This window comes from Nycticebus coucang, chromosome 3 (genome assembly GCF_027406575.1).
Source record: "Nycticebus coucang isolate mNycCou1 chromosome 3, mNycCou1.pri, whole genome shotgun sequence".
NCBI classification, from domain to species: domain Eukaryota; kingdom Metazoa; phylum Chordata; class Mammalia; order Primates; family Lorisidae; genus Nycticebus; species Nycticebus coucang.
In genome coordinates, this window is record NC_069782.1 from 20,202,647 (window position 1) to 20,222,132 (window position 19,486).

General features: G+C 36.3%; 1 protein-coding gene and 1 non-coding gene across 2 annotated transcripts in view; both read left to right on the forward strand.

Annotated features, from left to right (window-relative positions):
- NUP37 (nucleoporin 37) overlaps positions 1 to 5,033 on the forward strand; it is a 56,370-nt gene extending 51,337 nt beyond the window's left edge. The window contains exons 7-10 of the mRNA XM_053582968.1: positions 1,899 to 2,080; positions 2,536 to 2,586; positions 4,158 to 4,251; positions 4,772 to 5,033. Coding sequence (XP_053438943.1) covers positions 1,899 to 2,080; positions 2,536 to 2,586; positions 4,158 to 4,251; positions 4,772 to 4,885 — 441 coding nt within the window. The 3' untranslated portion in view covers positions 4,886 to 5,033. The remainder of the gene's footprint in view (positions 1 to 1,898; positions 2,081 to 2,535; positions 2,587 to 4,157; positions 4,252 to 4,771) is intronic.
- On the forward strand, positions 3,494 to 3,624 carry LOC128582894 (small nucleolar RNA SNORA51). Its single transcript, XR_008379314.1, has one exon. It is a non-coding gene; the product is annotated as a small nucleolar RNA SNORA51 (small nucleolar RNA).
- Positions 5,034 to 19,486: the final 14,453 nt, after the last annotated feature.

The window sequence follows — 19,486 nt, forward strand, 5'->3', positions numbered from 1 at the left end:
TAACTCTTTATTTCCCCTGGGAGCAATGGTTCAACATTCACTAATTCATTGTTCACAACAACTTTATATACTTAAGTACCATTAACAATGAGAACTGACTATATTACATATTACATATATAAATCCATGCTCAGTAAAAAACTCTTAAGTGAATAATAGAATGCCATCAAAAAGCTCTAAGCCAGAGATAAGTTGTTAGAGTTAGTGACATTTTTAAGATGTTTTGTACTTTCCTAAAGTATAATTACATTTTAGGCATATAGTAACTTTTGAGTCTAATATAATTATCCCTCATTTTGCAGATAAGGAAAAGGCAGGCTCCAGGTCGCTCAACAGATTAAGTGAGCCCAGGATATTTCATGCCAATATTTGATTTTGCCAGTCCACCACTGCTACTTTTATCTTCAGGAATGTTTTCAAGTTAATATAACCAGAATTAAAAGAACAGTCTTAAAAAGTAAGAATTTACAGAAGATGTAGAGAATTTTTCAAAGCATTTTGTTTGGGCATCAACTACTCATTCACTTAGATATTCACAGCAGTCTATCTTTTCTCCAACAAATGGGTATCCCAATATCATAATTTCTTGAGTCTAAAAAACAAGTTTTTTTCACATTTTATTATTTTGTAAAGTGAGGATTTACCTAATTTGTGCATTTGAAAAAATATTTAATAGATTAAAAACTGATTAATTTAAGTATCTTGAATCAGCTAAAGGAAATACTGGACTAAAGGAAATACTGAAGAAAAAGTAACTCTTATTTTTTGTATTTTATTTTATTATTGTTGGGGATTCATTAAGGGTATAAGAAACCAGGCTACACTGATTGCATTTGTTAGACAAAGTCTCTCTTGCAATCGTGTCTTGCCCCCAAAAGGTGTGGTACATACCAAGGCCCTATCCATCTCCCTCCTTCCCTCTCTCTGCTCTTCCTTTCCCCACCCAATTCTTATTTCTTGAGAAGTGTCTAGTATATACCAAGCATTGCATTGAATCCTTTATGTACATTACTGATTTAATCATTACAACAATCCTGCAGCTATTCTTACCCTTACTTCTCCATCTTGGAAATGAGGAAGCTGCCAGTCATGTGGCAAAGTCATCAACTTTTAAGTAGAAGCCGCAGCCTAACTACTCAGGCCTGTATGCCCTTTAATTATGCCAAACTGCCTTTTATTCTGGAAACAAACTTAAATTGCATAAGGATGTATAACACATATCTCTGTTGAAAAGATAACATACTTAACTACCCTTTCTGGGCAACATAACTAACATATCTTAAAGGTTACTTTGTTCAGAATGAATCTTTAGATTGATCTCTTCTTCCTGGTGACCATATATAATTAAATGTAAAATTATATCTAACCTTCTATCTGTTTTCAGTTTTCTGTAAGATTTCTTATATTTGATAGACATTTTTAAATGGCCTTCTTATTTCCATTACATTTGCTCTTCCATTTGTAATATAGGTTGAGTATCCCTTATCTAAAATGCTTAGGACCAGAAGTATTACAGATTTTGGATTTTTTTATTTGGGAATATTTATACATAGTATATACATAATGAAATATCTTGTGGATGGGACCCAATTCTAAACATCAAATCGGTTTATGCCTTATATACTTTATGTACATGGCCTGAAGGTAGTTTTATAAAATATGTTTAATAATTTTGTACATGAAACAAAGTTTGCATAAGTTACTTCAACATAGAATTTTTCACTTATTGCATCATGTCACTGCTCAAAAAGTTTGAAATTTTGGAGCATTTCAGATTAACATTGTTCAACCTGTATATGAAAATGTTTACATTTTACTGTATAACATTGAATCTCTGCTTACTGCTCAGATTTAATGAGATAAGCAGTCAACTTTCCTTTATGTTCCTGTCTTTACAGCTAATGGTTGCCGAGAAGAATGGAATAATCCGGTTTTATGATCTTTTGGCTCAGCAGGCTATTTTGTCTCTTGAATCAGAACAGATGCCATTAATGTCAGCACACTGGTGCTTAAAAAATACCTTCAAAGTTGGAGCTGTTGCAGGAAATGATTGGTTAATTTGGGATATTACTCGGTCCAGGTACTTCCTTAGTATATTTATCTATGTTTTATAAAAAAGTGTCAGTTAACTACTGCTGAATGATCCACTGGGCCACACTGCAGGGTGAAACACACCTATGCTATAGAAGGGCCAGAGCTATGGGTTTTCACATGACAGAGCTATGTGCCAGATCTGTGGACTTTTACCTAACGTAATCATATGTTGCAGATTAACTCTTAGATCTAAGCAGTGTTTACTTATGTTGGAAAAGAAGAAAACCACCTACCCTGTTGAATGATGATGCCCTGTAGTGATTCTAAATCATATCTTTATCATATTTCATCTATTTTTAACTGAAAACCTATTTGGAATTTTGTTGCAGTTTAAGTACATTGGCTTTTCTGTACTTTAGTAAGAAAATACCTTTTAAACCTTAAATTCTTCTGCTTAAGTCTTAACACATAATTCATTGAATGCAAAATATTATCTTTCAGTTATCCGCAAGATAAGAGACCTGTTCACATGGACCGAGCCTTCCTATTCAGGTAGCGTACCATTTCTGTTGAAGTTATAATTGATTTTTTGGTCTTTGTGCTGTGCCAGTACTAGAATACTTTCCTAATCCTCTCCTTTGCACTGGATTTTTTTTCCTGATTGTTGTATAAGTGGTTATTTTGCTTTCCCAACTAAATCTCTTTTAGTCTAGGCAAGGAGTTGATTTGTTTTCCAAATATTTCCTTTTAGAAATGTTATAACACAAAAAAAAAAACTTGTAGCCACTCCACCAGTACCACTCCAGCATTTTGGAGTATATTATACTTCTTATTGTTTTGTGCTAATAAAAATGTAAATGTAGATGATCTCATGTTTATACATAAAACTTGGCTTTAAGTGAAAGCAGGCTAGGTAGCATGTATCTGTGACATTCTTTTCTTCATTTTAACATAATATCTACCTTATTCCTTTTCATTCATTTTTCATAATACAGGGTATCCATAAAGTTCACATGCAATTTTAAATAGTGTGCAGTTTTAAGTTGCACACGAACTTTATGGACACCATATATTCCCTCATATAGTCATTAATCTTTCTACTTTAAGTAACAGCAAAACTAAATAACAAAGACTAAAACCAATGAAGTATTTATTTTATATTTTATCATATCTAAAATATACCAAATAAAGTTATAGGACTTGGGAATACCATTAAGAATAAATACACTCAACTAAATATATCAATGTCATAGATTGTAAGAGGTATCCTCACTTCAGAGATGTGAGCAAATGTACATTTTAAAATCGGGGATCAGTGTTACTTAAGCTTGGAGGAGGAGGTCACAGGGTTCATTTTGCAGCTCTTCAGTGTCATCAAGAGCTTGGTGATCCTTTTCATTTTTTCGCTCTGCCATTCCCATGGGCTACTGCGTCACAGTTACAATAAGATGGCTATGAGAACCTCCTGGTGCTTACCAAAGGCTGTGTTCTTAACTGACTGCATAGAAAGAGGAGGCAGAGTAAACCTACCCTATGTACACCCCAGCCCAGGCCCCATGCCTGGTCTGTATTGTGAATGGGGGAACATGGTGGGGGGGGGAGAAGATGGCTATGAGAGTTCCAGGCAGTATAGTCTCATGCCACATTATCTAAAGTAAGAGGAGAGGAAGGCACACTTTCTTTTTATTAAGGATTGCTATGGCTGCCTTAAACCAGTTATGTCTCGTCTTCTTAAGTTGTACATACTGTGCTCCGAACAAAGTTGGGATTCACAAAGCTTGGAAAAAAGAGCAGAGTAGCTGTTTTATCTGTCTGATTTCTCATTTGTGTCTCCTACACACAGGTAGTCCTCTGGTTATATGAAAGAGACTTTGTTAACCTTGCGTAACTTTGAAACTTAATGAAGTGGTACACAATAAACACTTAATAAATATTCACAAAATGAGAAAATAGGTATAGCTAACTAGCCTGGAATTCCCAGTCTAATTGTAAAGTCATATTAACACATTCAGAATTACTAAAATTATCGCTTTTGTGCAAAAATAAATAACCTGTTTGTTTCAGAAAAGCTTATGGTTATCCATAGGATACTGTACTTATTTTTATACCGTCTTATTTCTTAGGTGGTCCACAATTAATGAAAACTTGTTTGCAACCACTGGTTATCCTGGCAAAATGGCAAGCCAGTTTCAAATTCATCATTTAGGACACCCTCAGGTAATGTAGAAATGTTCTGTGGCATATGTATTTTTCTTAATTTGTGTAGTTAACTTTTCTACACATAGCCCCCAAATTTGTAACTGAAGACATTTATGTCTGTTATCTACTTAAATTGAAAGAGAAGCCTTTTTTATATTTAAATCACTAGTGGCTACAGATTTTTTTTTTTTTTTTTGCCAATATCCATGTAAGAAACTTCTTATTTCTTCTTGCTTTTATGTTTTCTCCTTCATTTAAACATAGTGATTTAATTTTGCTTGCGTGCTTGCTTGCTTGATATGGGCTATATAAAAGGGTCCAGGCTGTACAGGTTATTCAAAGAAGGACTGTATCCTTCATTCCAACCTATTGCAAGTACATACTGTGTATTTTACCTCTGAAGGGAACATATTTTTTAATTATGTTTCTGCTTTAAGCAAAAGATAATTATCAGTGCACTTCTTATTTTTGAAAGTAATTTTTATTTGTATATTTTGAGGATTTAGCGTGCTTCTTTAATTCTTCCCATATTTCATAGCCCATACTCACTGGTTCTGTGACCATTGGATCTGGCCTTTCCTGGCATCGAACTCTCCCACTGTGTGCAATCGGAGGAGACCACAAGCTGTTGTTCTGGGTGACTGAAATGTAAAAGAATTTTCTCTGTACTTAGATTCAAAAACTTTGTATTTTTATTACATATTTTGGAATATTCCTTATTTTTATATCAAATATACTGTAAACTCTAAAAATATCTGTTTTTGTTTTGTTAAATAAAATATAAATGGTTTGAAAAATTATTTTCCTATTCTGTGTGTGCGTGTGTATACATACATATATTTTTTTTCATCATTTTATAAAACTGTGTAATTGACTCAGCAGCTCTGCTCCAGGGCATAGATAACTAATGAAAAATAATGCTTTTAATTTTTCAAAAGATTAATCAAAGTGTATCCTATCTTCTTTGCTTTAAATGTATACTGTTTTCCTAATTCTCAGAGACAAACATTTACAAAAGGACTCAGGGAACTCTAAAAGTGGTTGAATGTATGTATGTGTATGTGTGCATGTTTTAGCAGTCTGTATGTGTAGGGATGCCATAACTCCCAGTAAAGATAAAGAATTATTCAATTTAATATAAAAAATGGTTTATAATTTCCTAAAAATTTGATGATCATGTCATTCAACTCTGTTTACTGTGTGCAAATTCCTTTGGGACTAAATGTTTCAACATTCTTAGAACACCTGAGATAAAGCTTACCTTGAAAAGCAAATTTATATACTTGCAACAGCCTCTGCTTTTATTATAGATCTTCACCTTTCTTACCAAGAACCTTAAATATTTTTAAGGTGGTATCTAGTAGCAATAGAAGTGTGTTCATACTCTCAAAGATCACTAAAGTCAGAATTATGTAATATAGCCATGTCATATTTTTGTGACACATCATGATATACTCAGAGGAATATAAGATCTTGATTCTGCTTGTCAATCAGGGATAGAGTTAAATAAATTCCTACAAACTGTCCATTCCTTCTAGTTAATGCCCTCTCTGAAGCTATATTTCCTCTAGTAAAAATACAGATACAAATCATTCATGCTATGAGAATTAAATAAAGGTGAATGAAAATACCTAACGTGTGCCTGTACTTTAACACAGTTCAGAGTTACAGACGTTATCGATTTAGCTCATAGATGTATAGTTCTTATTTTTGAGAATTTAGAAATTTTAATTAATAATACTAATAAATATTTTTTACTCAAGTTTTCTATTCATAAAATGTCTCACAATAATTATCTTATAGAGTCAATGCTCTGAGTAATTAAAAAAATTCAGTTCATGGCTCAGTCCCCTTAGCACAGTGGTTGTGCCAGCCACATATAGCGAGGGTGGCAGGTTAGAACCCCACCTGGGCCAACTAAAAAACTGCAACAAAAACAATAGCCAGGCATTGTGGTGGGCTCCTATTAGTCCCAACTACTTGGGAGTCTGAGGCAAGAGAATCGCTTAAGCCCAAGAGTTTGAGGTTGCTGTGAGCTGTGACGCTACAGCACTCTACCCAGGGCAACATAGTGAGCCTCTGTCTCAAAAAAAAAAAAAAAACATTCAGTGCAGTTTTGTAATTGTCTATTTGTTCAGGGGTCAACTGTTTACATGCTTTAAAGTATAGGTGAAAAAATTGCACAGCAATTTCCAAGCCAATTATACAGTAAAACATTATTACCAAATAATATAAATTGTTTCCTAATTTTCAAACAGATTTTGAACTTAAAGGAAAAAGCAAAGGACAAAGAGTTTTGACATGGTTCTTTTTGACAGTCTCTGTGATGGGACAAACAATCCTAAAAGCATCAGGATAGGTCAAAGTCATACAGAATTAGTGACTGTTACAAGAATTTGTCATTTCAGGATGCATCCAAAAAATAAGGAGGTCATCCCTCGGGCCAGTATACTTGAAAATTGCTGTTTTATACTTAGAAAAATTGATGCAGGAATTGGGGAGGTTATATTTAGTGATGGAGTTTTAGGAGATGAGCACATTGGGCTTGGATATCTGGGAAATGGATTCTCTGGAGTAAGGGCTTATCCAAATTAAAAGTTGTCTGATGAAACCATCCAATAGAACTGCTATATATTATTAGGGAAGGCTATCTTGGGAAAAGAACTCATGGTGGTCATGTAAATACAGTTACACCAAAAAGAGGTAGGAAGTGTTATCCTCAAAGAAAACAGTGATTCCATTTGTGAATTAATATAGTAACTATAAAATAAAACAATATCAAGAAATGAGATGGTTACCATTACCTCTTAGTTTCAGGAGTGCAATGTACTTCATTCTGCATAAGCATTGAGAACTCTAACCTTTCTTTAGATCTTAAATGTCACTATGAGACCATTTTCAATTTATACTTCATTGTTAAACTTTATTGTATTCAATTATTTTGAAATGCTGTAATGATATTCTTTTCCCTTAGTAAACTTTGTTCTTTGAAATATGTTTAAGACTCAAACAGGAGGAAATATTTATGAGGAATTATTGGTCATCACTTCTAATTTCTGATAAATAACGTAAGATCTAATACGGTGGGTGGCACCTGTAGCGCAAGCAGCTAAAGCACCAACCACATACACCAGAGCTGGCAGGTTCGAATCTGGCCAGGGCCTGCCAAACAACAGTGACGGCTACAACCAAAAAATAGCCGGACATTGTGGTGGGGGCCTGTAGTCCCAGCTACTTGGGAGACTGAGGCAAGAGAATCGCTTGAGCCCAGGAGTTTGAGGTTGCTGTGAGCTGTGATGCCACAGCACTCTACCCAGGACAATAGCTTGAGGCTCTGTGTCAAAATAAAAATAAATAAATAAAAAGATCTAATACTGTATGTCCCAGTTTGAGTTTTTCCATATTTGTTTATAAATATGTCTAAGAGGGTTTTTCTTCTGTTGAAATCAAGCTTTCCTCAGAATTGCTTCACCACAACATCACAGAGGAAAAAGAAAAAAAAAGTTGTACTTTTGTTCTAAAACTTGTGTTATTTAGGACTATGGAAGCAAAAGTCAGGATATCACAAATCTGCAAGATGTCAGAGCTAAATCCCACTCTTTCAAAATGATGGGATCCTAAGTCCTATTTTATTTTTATGATTTGGCTTGTATGTTGTGAATATTTCACTGTCTCTTCCATGCCAAAACACAAAATCACACACCCATGCACTCCAATTTGTTTCTTCGGTAATTTGTGACTGCATATTGACACTGACCTAGAAATGTTTCTGTTGCTGTTTTAAATCTCATGTCAGTGGAGAAGAAATAGAAATCTGGTTTGCACATTTGTGTCTGGTTTTTTGTAATTGTTCAAAATCTGACATTGTCCCAGAAATGCTGATTGGGAAGTTCAAAGACCATATTGTTCCCAAGACTAATTTTAATGGTTCTTAGCAGAGAAAAGGTAGCTTTTCCAGACTATCTCCTATCTTTTTCTATAGCTCAAAAAGTTAAACTCAATTTAACCTAACTTTTTACCATTACTAGTGGTAGCCTTAGTTCTGAGCCCAAATAAAATTTGCTAAGCAAAGATGATCATTATGATGATCCAGTTCAACATGTTCCTCCTGAGACTTTGGTCAAGTCCTCAGAAGCATCATTCTGTTCCAATAAATCTTTATCAAACTGTATGCTGGACAGGAGAGAACACTCTTGTTTCTTTAATCTTAACACCTTGCTCATTCAAAAACACTTAACAGGCATTTGAAAAGTATTTTTAAAAAGCTGACATTCATTTCTAATTACACATTTAGAGAAATAATGCCCTTTAAAGCATAGCTAGAAATTTTCCTTTTATTTGTTAACATGGTTTTAATTTATAGCAACCCTTTGTTACCTAAGCACAATAACAACAAAGTAATCAGGAGATCAGACTTAAAGATCTCATTTCACAAAAAAAAAAAAAGAATGCACATGTTATGATATATCTTTTGCTCAAACTCAAGCAGTTTCTTTTGTATGCAGGACGTAAAACTTAATGGAAAATCAAAAACAATCTGCTTTCTGGCCTTTTCAGCTGTTTTTCGAACTACCCCAGTAAAAACAATTGTTGCACTTAAAGATCAAGTGACATTTATCTAAAAATTTCATTGGATCAGCTTATTTTTGTTTAGCTTAGATTATTCTTATACAGCTGTTTGCCTTTTCAACTAATTTTTAACAATATACAGTATGCCTTGGGACTTGTAACACTTAAAGTAAGCTCACAAAATTCAGGCCACCAGGTTTCTCAACCTTTGCAAAAATTTGATTTAAAGATTTTTGAAATATGCATTTCTACTAACTGCATTTATAATGCTGTATTGAGGTGAATTTCAGTCTCTTTGTGGTAAAAGACAATAAATATTGTCTTTGTTTCTAATGGTAAACAAAAAACTTTAATCTTTCTTACAAACACAGCTGTTGTACTACCATTGCGCCAAATCCAGACAAGATTAGGATCTGGCCAAAATTAAGGTTCATCTTTGCAATGATCTCAAGAGCTTTCTAATACTGTTTTATAAAATTTCTGTTTTTGAGACACTGTATAAAGGAAGTAAAATCTTAACAACTAACCTCTAAGCCAGAGAGAACAAGTGATAAATTACACCCCAGTGGTAAAGAAGGTAGAAAACTGTCTAACCAAGTAAGTCACTTAGGTTCATTTTTACTCAATTTATAATGGTAAATTACTTTCTTACTTGATATTAAGTTTAAATCAGAGCGATGTAATTATTTTTTAGTGAACGTTCTACCATCTTAATGTTTCTTTGGTTCATTTCTAGTTCTTTCTTCCTCTAATACTAATGAAACCTAGGTGTTTATTACGAATAAAGCAACTTATATATACTTTATTTTGTGTAATTATTGTGTAATAGTTCATTTTTGTTTCCAGCCTACAAAAAAAAAAATACTTTTTTTGTTAAGATTTAGATACTCTGGAATTTTAAATACTTTGCCAAATGTTCAGTAGGACTGATTTTTCTGAGATTTGGACACCAGTGCCTCAAGCTGTGTTGTGAACAGCTAATGATGCATTTCTCCAAATTGCCTGTTCCCAAGGAACATCTGTGCAAGTAGCCCTCAACTGAAATCTGTGTAACTCTAATATTAGATTTATTTAATAAAATTCCCTGGCACTTGATTTTGAGCAAGTATAGGACCTAGTCATATATACTAAGTTAGTAATACAAATAAACACATTTACTGGGCAGATGGATGGTTTACAAAGCAAAACCCTGGGTCATTGCTCCCCAACCTGTTGCAAGGGTATCTCAAAATTATATTCATGTTACCAGTATCAAAATTCTCTTTCTTCTTAAAAGCTATGAGCTTGTGGTATCCTGGGATAATATTGGCAGCCACAAAAATCAAACTCATTCATATATGTCTAACACATTGGGTTCAGGTGTCCTACCATCTGCAACTTGCTCCTCAAAAACACCGTAACAGGTAGTAAGGGAAAGGACCTTGTCAGTGACCCCTTCATACCCATTTAGAGATGGTGGCATTTGGAGATCTCATTCAGAAATATTAGAGGGTAAAACAGTTTCCAGATAGATAGAGGTGTAGCTGTTACCTTGGTATCTTATCATGTGACTCCTGTTCTGGCTCTGGAGTTTGGAAGCAAGCCAGGATCATTTAACCATTTAACCATTTCTTCCTGTGTGATATATAGGAGGCAAGACTTTCAAAGCCAGGATGTATTACAGGAAAACTAATAGGCTGGAAAACAAAAGGGAGAGATACAATCTTCAAACAAAATTTTTGTATTTTAAAATATATTTCTCAATATTGCTCACCTATTTCCATTTAATATTCCAATTTTAAATCTCCTTCAACAATGTGTATGTAGTTGCTCAATGGATATGAGATGCCCAGCTACAATCAACTTGTAGCCTCATAAACCCAGGAATTATAAAAGGGCTTCCTATACTGGAAAACATGAACCACTTTTCTACGTTGACTGGCTCATAACTTCTGACCCAGTCATTTTTTAAAAGGTAATCAATAGTAGAGGCACTAATGTGATCATTTTGGACTCTAAAAACAAGGCTTGAGGAAGAAATGATGTTGAGTACTTTTAAGAGATTTTAAGTGGTTGTGATTCGAAATAACCTGACCGCATTAAGAAGTCCAGGTGCTGAGTTATTTACTGAAACAGCCAGGGGAGGTTAATTTGAAGCAAATGATAGTGGTATCATTGACTGCTTTTTTTTTTTTTTTTTATAAATAGGGTGACTAGGAAGAGGACAGAGTACTATCAAAGGTGTGCAAAGCCAAGCAAAAACTCATGACTAAGGATTCCCTCATTTCTACTGCACCAAAAGAGGGGGAAATCTGACTCAGTGAATTTAAGGTAAGTACCATAGCTCTATAAAAAATGGTAATGACTTCTCCTAAGAGAAATGACTGGCATGGCATTTTTCTTCTATGTTTTTGTGCACATGTATGAAAAATTCTTAACTTAGAAATAATAGCTGTTTACCATGTATAGGGCTCTTGGCATCACGTTAAGGGAATATAAAGAAAGGGAAACTGGCTTCTGACAAAGAAATTAGCAATATCCCATAATAATAAACATAGTATGTATTAGGTAGCGTGTTTTGGGTATCATGACTGGTGCCAGCAAGGAGTGTTCTAAGGATTAAAAGCAGTAAATTGGCTTAATGATCTTCATCTAATGCAGCAAAGTTCAAAGACACTTGAAGTTCTAGAGTGTGTCCCTGCTGAGGAACTTGGGGAACCAGTTTTTCTAAGGGGAGTGTAATGTTTTAGTGGTTGTGTTAAAAGAGGCCTTATTGAAAGTCTGGATGAGGAATGATTGGACTCCCCCACCCCTTATCTCCTCCCTGTGGTTTGCATAGTCAGGCAGGTACTGTTTCCCCTCTTATCTGTTCTTGAGAAATAGAATCAATGAGACTCTAGACTCAAAAGTGAGGTGCCTTGCTGAAACCAGCAGTATTATCTGAAAGTCCAAATCTTGAAAGGTGAGTGCTCTGTGTTTCCTTAGATTCTGTATTTTTCTATTTTCATCCATTCATCATAGAGCCACTTCCATTAATTGTATTCTCTTATTTTCTGTACTTTTTTTTTTTCTTTGAGACAGAGTCCCACCCTGTCCTGAGCAGAGTGCAATGGTGTCATAGCTCACTGAAACCTCAGTCTCAGGCTGTGGGCATCCCAGCGGCCTCCTGAAACTGCTGGGATTACAGGTGCTCACCACAGTGCCCAGCTGGATTTTTCCATTTTTTTTAGAAATCGGGGTCTCACTATTGCTCAGGCAAGTCTCAAACTCCTGAGCTCAAGCAGTTCTCCCTCCTCAGCCTCCCACAGTCCTGGGATTACAGGCGTGAACCACCATGCCTGGCTAAATTCTATATTCTTTTTTTTTTTTTTTTTTTTTTAATTGTTGGGGATTCATTGAGGGTACAATGAGTCAGGTTACACTGATTGCATTTGTTAGGTAAAGTCCCTCTTGCAATCATGTCTTGCCCCCAGAAGGTATGGCACACACCAAGGTCCCGCCCCTTTCCCTCCTCCCCTCTCTCTGCTTTTCCTTCCCCCTATTTTCTATATTCTTGATGCTCTGGCACTTGTGGACTCATAAACCCAGGAAGAGACTATCTCCTCCAGAGTTAGCTAATTCTTAATTTTTTTTTTGGCAGCTTTTGGCTGGGGCCAGGTTTGAACCCACCACCTCCGGTATATGGGGCCGGCACCCTACTCCTTGAGCCACAGGCGCTGCCCGAGTTAGCTAATTTTTTTTTTTTAGAAATCAATAAAATTTATAAAGGGCATATGCAAACCACCATGGCAAACACACAGAAATGAATTTCCTCATAGATTGTGGGGGAAATAGGCTACCAGAAATAAATAAAAGGTCAGAAACAACAGATTATGAAAATTTCAGACTGAAAGGTTTGAATAGCAGTTTATAATTACATACCATTTGTTCACGTCTATGAAATCATTTACACTGAATAATTATTATCTTAGGCATCATACAAAGACAACTTTAAAAAAATGTGAAGGACTTGTTTATAGACCTTCATTAAAGTTAATAAAAATATACTACATGCCAAGGCATTACAAATTATTTGAATGTGGGAAATTTCTTTTTAATTTTTTTTTATTGTTAAATCATAGCTGTGTACATTTGTGCAATCAAGGGGTACAATGTGCTGGTTTCATATACAATCTGAAATATTCTCTTCAAACACTTAAATATAGCCTTCATGGCATTTTCTTAGTTGTTGTATGTAGACATTTGTATTCTGCATTTAGTAGGTTTCGCCTGTACCCATTCTAAGATGCACCGTAGGTGTGGCCCCACCCATTACCCTCCTTCCACCCTGACTTACCCCCTCCCTTCCCTTCCCTTGGCCCTTTTCCCATATTCTTGTGCTATAGTTGGGTTATAGCCTTCATGTGAAAGCTATAAATTAGCTTCATAGTAGGGCTGAGTACATTGGATACTTTTTCTTCCATTCTTGAGATACTTTGCTAAGAAGAATATGTTCCAACTGCATCCATGTAAGCATGAAAGAGGTAAAGTCTCCATCTTTCCTTAAGGCTGCATAATATTCCATGGTATACATGTACCACAATTCGCTAGTCCATTCGTGGGTCAGTGGGCACTTGGGCTTCTTCCATGACTTAGCAATTATGAATTGGGCTGCAATAAACATTCTCGTACAGATGTCTTTGTTATATTGTGATTTTTGGTCTTCTGGGTATATACCTAGTAAAGGAATTATAGGATCAAATGGCAGTATTCTCCAAACATCCTTCCAAAAGGAACATATTAGTGTGAATTCCCACCAGCAGTGTAGAAGTGTGCCCTTTTCTCCATCCACACCAACACCTCTGGTTTTGGGATTTTGTTATGAGGGCTACACTTACTGGGGTTAGGTGATATCTCAAAGTAGTTTTGATTTGCATTTCTCTGATGATTAAGGATGATAAGCTTTTTTTCATGTGTCTGTAGATCGTGCGTCTGTTTTCTTTAGAGAAGTTTCTTTTCAAGTCCTTTGCCCACCCTGAGATGGGATCACTTGTACTTTTCTTGCTAATATGTTTGAGTTCTCTGTGGATTCTGGTTATTAAACCTTTATCGGAGGTATAACCTGCAAATATTTTCTCCAATTCTGAGGGCTGTCTGCTTGCTTTACTTACTATGTTCTTGGCTGTGCAGAAGCTTTTTAGTTTGATCAGGTCCCAGTAATGTATTTTTGATACTGCTTCAATTGCCTGGGGAGTCCTCCTCATAAAATATTCACCTACGCCGATTACTTCAAGAGTTTTCCCTGCACTTTCTTCAAGTGTTTTTATAGTTTCATGTCTTAAGATTAAATCTTTTATCCAGTGAGAGTCTATCTTAGTTAATGGTGAAAGGTGTGGGTCCAGTTTAAGTCTTTTGCAGATCGCCAGCCAGTTCACGCAGCACCATCTGTTAAATAGGGAATCTTTTCCCTACTGAATGTTTTTAATTGGCTTATCAAAGATCAAATAACGATAAGTAGCTGGATTCATCTCTTGGTTCTCTATTCTGTTCCAGACATCTACTTCTCTGTTTTTGTACCAGTACCATGCTGTTTTGATCACTGTCGATTTGTACTACAGTCTCAGGTCTGGTAGCGTGATTCCTCCTGCTTTGTTTTTATTTCTGAGTAATGTTTTGGCTATTCGAGTTTTTTTCTGATTCCATATAAAATGAAGTATTATTTTTTCAAGATCTTTAAAATATGACAATGGAGCTTTTATAAGACTTGCTTTAAAACTATATATTGCTTTGGGTAGTATAGACATTTTAACAATGTTGATTATTCCCAGGCATGAGCATGGTATGTTTTTCCATTTGTTAACATCTTCAGCTATTTCCTTTCTTAAAGTTTCATAGTTCTCTTTGTAGAGATCTTTCACGTCCCTTTTAGATAAACTCCCAAATATTTCATCTTCTTTGGCACTACTGTGAAAGGAATGGAGTCCTTGACTGTTTTTTCAGCTTGGCTATTGTTGGTATATATACCGATTTATGGATGTTGATTTTGTAGCCTGAGACATTGCTGTATTCCTTGATCACTTCTAAAAGTTTTGTAGTTGAATCCTAGTGTTTTCCAGATATATGATCATGTCATCTGCGAAGGGTAAAAGTTTGATCTCTTCTGACCCTATGTGGATACCCTTGATCACCTTTTCTTCCCTAATTGCAATGGCTAAAACTTCCATTACAATGTCAAAGAGCAATGGAGACAATGGGAAACCTTGCTTGGTTCCCGATCTAAGTGGAAATGATTTTAATTTAGCTCCATTCAATATGATATTGGCTGTGGATTTGCTGTAGATGGCCTCTATTAGTTTAAGAAATGTCCCTTCTATACCAATTTTCTTAAGTGTTCTAATCATGAAGGAATGCTGGGTATTATCAAAAGATTTTTCTGCATCAATTGAAAGAATCATATGGTCTTTATTTTTTAGTTTGTTTATGTGCTGAATTACATTTATGGATTTACATATATTGAACCAGCCTTGAGAGCCGGGGATAAATCCCACTTGGTCATTGGTGTATAATTTTTTTGATGTGTTTTTGGATTCTGTTTGTTAGGATCTTATTGAGTATTTTTGCATCAATATTCATTAGTGATATTGGTCTATAATTTTCTTTTCTTGTTGGGTCTTTCCCTGGTTTAGGGATCAAGGTGATGTTTGCTTCATAGAATGTGTTGGGTAGTATTCCTTCTTTTTCTATATTTTGGAAGAGGTTTAGTAATATAGGTACTAGTTCTTCTTTAAAGGTTTGGTAGAATTCTGACATAAAACCATCTGGTCCTGGGCTTTTCTTTTTAGGGAGATTTTGTATAGTTGATGCTATTTCAGAACTTCATATAGGACTGTTCAACATTTCCACTTCGTTCTGGCTAAGTCTTGGTAGGTGGCATACTTCCAAGTATTGGTCTATTTCTTTCAGATTTTCATAGTTCTGAGAGTAAAGTTTCTTGTAATATTCGTTAAGGATTTTTTGAATTTCTGAGGGGTCTGTTGTTATTTCATCTCTACCATTTCTGATTGATGAAATTAGAGATTTTACTCTTTTTTTCCTGGTTAGGTTGGGCAAAAGTTTATCTATTTTATTGACCTTTTCAAAAAACCAACATTTGGATTTAATGATCTGTTGTATAATTCTTTTGTTTTCAATTTCATTTAATTCTGCTCTGATTTTGGTTATTTCTTTTCTTCTTCTGGGTTTGTGGTTGGAATGTTCTACCTTCTCCAGTTGCTTGAGATGTCCCATTAAGTTATTAACTTCCTCTCTTTCTGTTTTCTTGAGGCAGGCTTGCAGTGCTATAAATTTCCCTCTTAGGACTGCCTTTGCAGTATCCCAACAATTCGTGTCTTCATTGTTGTTTTGTTCCAAAAATTTGGTGATTTCCTTCTTAATCCCATCTATAACCCAATCTATCTTTCAGCATAAGGTTATTTAGCTTCCATGTTCTTGTATGGGTATGCAGATTTCTGTTGTTATTGAGTTCAACTTTTATTCCATGATGGTCTGAGAAGATGCAAGGAATAATTTCTATTTTTTTTAAGTTTTCTGAGGTTAGATTTGTGGCCCAGGATGTGGTCAATTTTGGAGTATGTTCCATGGGCTGATGAGAAGAATGTGTATTCAGTTTTGTTGGGCTGAAATGTTCTATAGATGTATGTTATGTCCAGACGTTAAATGGTTAAGTTGAACTCTAAAATTTCTTTGCTTAGCTTCTTTTTGGAGAATCTATCCAGTACTGCTGCTAAAGGGGTGTTAAAATCTCCAACTACTATAGAACTGGAGGAAATCAAGTTGCTCATGTCTGTTAGAGTTTCTCTTATAAACTGAGGTGCATTTTGGTTGGGTGCATAAATATTAATAATTGAAATCTCATTATATTGAGTATTACCTTTAACAAATATGAAGTGTCCATCCTTATCCTTCCTTATTTTGGTTGGTTTAAAGCCTATTGCATCTGCGAATAGGATTGCAATGCCTGCTTTTTTCTGCTTTCCATTTGTCTGGAGTATAGATGACATCCCTTCACCTTGAGTCTATATTTGTCTTTTAATGTAAGACGTGATTCTTGTATGCAGCAGATATCTGGCTTGAGTTTTTGTATCCAGTCAGCCAACCTGTGCCTGTTTAGAGGACAATTTAAACCATTCATATTAATTGAGAATATTGATAAGCCTTTCAAGTGTCCGGTGGACATTTTTATCCCTTTGCGACTGTGGAAGTTGGAATTTGATCAAAATTTTCTAGGTAGGTTTACTTTTGTGGTGGGAGCATTATGCTGGTCTTTATGGAGGATAGGTCTGAGAATATCCTGGAGAGCTGGTTTAGTTGTGGCAAATTTCTTCAACACGTGAATGTCATTAATCATAAATGAAACTCAGTTTAGCTGGATACAGGATCCTGGGTTGAAAGTTATTTGTTTTAGGAGATTTAAAGTCAATGACCATCCTCTTCTAGCTTGAAAGGTTTCAGCAGAGAAATCTGCAGTTATTCTAATATTCTTCCCCTTGTAGGTGATGGTTTTCTGTCATCTGACTGCTTTCAGAATTTTCTCCTTCATATTAACTTTAGTGAAATTGATTATGATGTGTCTGGGGGATGTCTTATTCGGGTTGAGTCATGCTTGAGTTCTGAAACTGTCAGCTATCTGAAATTCAGAATCTCTTGGCATGTCTGGAAAGTTCTCTTTCATAATTTCATGGAGAAGAGACTCTGTGCCTTGTGAAGCCACTTCATCATTTTCGGGGATCCCTATAAGACAAATATTAGTTTTCTCAGAATTATCCCAGAGCTCTCTGAGAGAGTGATCTATTTTTGCCCTCCACATCTCTTCCTCTATGAGAGTTTGGGAGTGTTCGAAAGCTTTGTCTTCAATGTCAGATACCCTTTCTTCTGCTTGCTCCATTCTGTTACTGAGGGATTCTACTGTGTTTCTCAGATCTTTGAGGTATGCAACTTCTTGTCTCAATGTGTCAAAATCTTTGGTTATTTGGTCTTTGTTGTTTTTTTTTTGTTTGTTTGTTTTGTTTTTTTTTTTATTAAATCATAGCTGTGTACATTGATATGATCATGGGGCATCATTCACTAGCTTCACAGACTGTTATTTACCAAGTTTCACATATACCCTTGTAAGATGCACCGATGGTGTAATCCCACCAATCTTCTTCCCTCTACCCACCTCTTCCCTCCCTCCCCTCCCTTTCCCCCTTCCCCCTATTCTTAGGTTGTAACTGGGTTATAGCTTTCATGTGAAAACCCTAAATTAGTTTCATAGAGGGCTGAGTACATTTGGTACTTTTTCTTCCATTCTTGAGATACTTTACTAAGAAGAATATGTTCCAGCTCCATCCATGTAAACATGAAAGAGGTAAAGTCTCCATCTTTCTTTAAGGCTGCATAATATTCCATGGTGTACATATACCACGATTTATTAATCCATTCGTGGATCCATGGGCACTTGGGCTTTTTCCATGACTTAGCAATTATGAATTGGGCTGCAATAAACATTCTGGTACAAACATCTTTGTTATGATGTGATTTTTGGTCTTCTGGGAATATGCCCAGTAGAGGGATTACAGGATTGAATGGCAGATCTATTTTTAGATCTCTAAGTGTTCTCCATATCTCTTTCCAAAAGGAATGTATTAATTTGCATTCCCACCAGCAGTGCAAAAGTGTTCCCTTTTCTCCACATCCGTGCCAACATGTCTGGTCTTGGGATTTTGTGATATAGGCTAGTCTCACTGGAGTTAGATGATATCTCATAATAGTTTTGATTTGCATTTCTCTGATGATTAAAGATGATGAGCATTTTGAAAAAATGGTCATTTGGTCTTTGAATTCGTTGTATTCTTGAGGCATCTTTTGGGTTACTGCTTGGAATTCTAATTCGATCATATTTGCTATCCAGATTCTGAATTTGATTTCTGACATCTCAGCTATTTGTTTGTGCATGGGATCTTGTACTGTGTCTGCCCCATTGTTCCTTGGGGGGATTGATCTACTCTGATTATTCATATTGCCAGAGTTTTCCCTTTGATTTCATCTCATGATTGTTTTTCACCAGTTGCCTCTGGCCGTCCTCAGAGTTGGGGTGGTGTCTCTCCCAGATTAGACCTGGGGGGATCACTCTATTGTTGCTGGATCTTTGCAGGGAGTGACCCTGTGTAGCTCTTCTGGGGCTGCTCCAGCCAGGGAGTTCTGGTTGTGGGAGTAGCTCCTGAGTGTGACACCCCCATCCAGCAACAGGGGAGAGGGGGTGTGCACACAGTTCTGGGAGCGCCTGGCGCCCAGTGACTTTGGCACAGAGGGCCCAATGTTCTAGCAGTCTCTGGCCAGGAGAAGGGCTCCGGGCACAGGCAGGGAGGTCTCCAGAGGGCATGCGGCTGCCAGAGTCCCTGGCCAGACAAGCCGGCGGTGTGGAGCCAGGAAGAGTAGAGGAGAGAGGACGCAGGGTTACGTGGCTCCCAGAGTTCCTGGTCAGGGCGTGGGGAGGCCCAATGGGCAGGGTAGCGGGTCCTGGCCAAGCTCTTTTGGGTCCAGGAGGGCCAGCTCTTCCGGAGGTCCGGGAGGGTGCTGATCGCAGTCCTGGTTCAGTTCTTCCAGAGATCCGGGAGGGTGCCAATTGCAGGTTGTGGGGCAGCTCTTCCAGAGGTGCGATAGTGCCAATCACAGGTCTGGCGCAGCT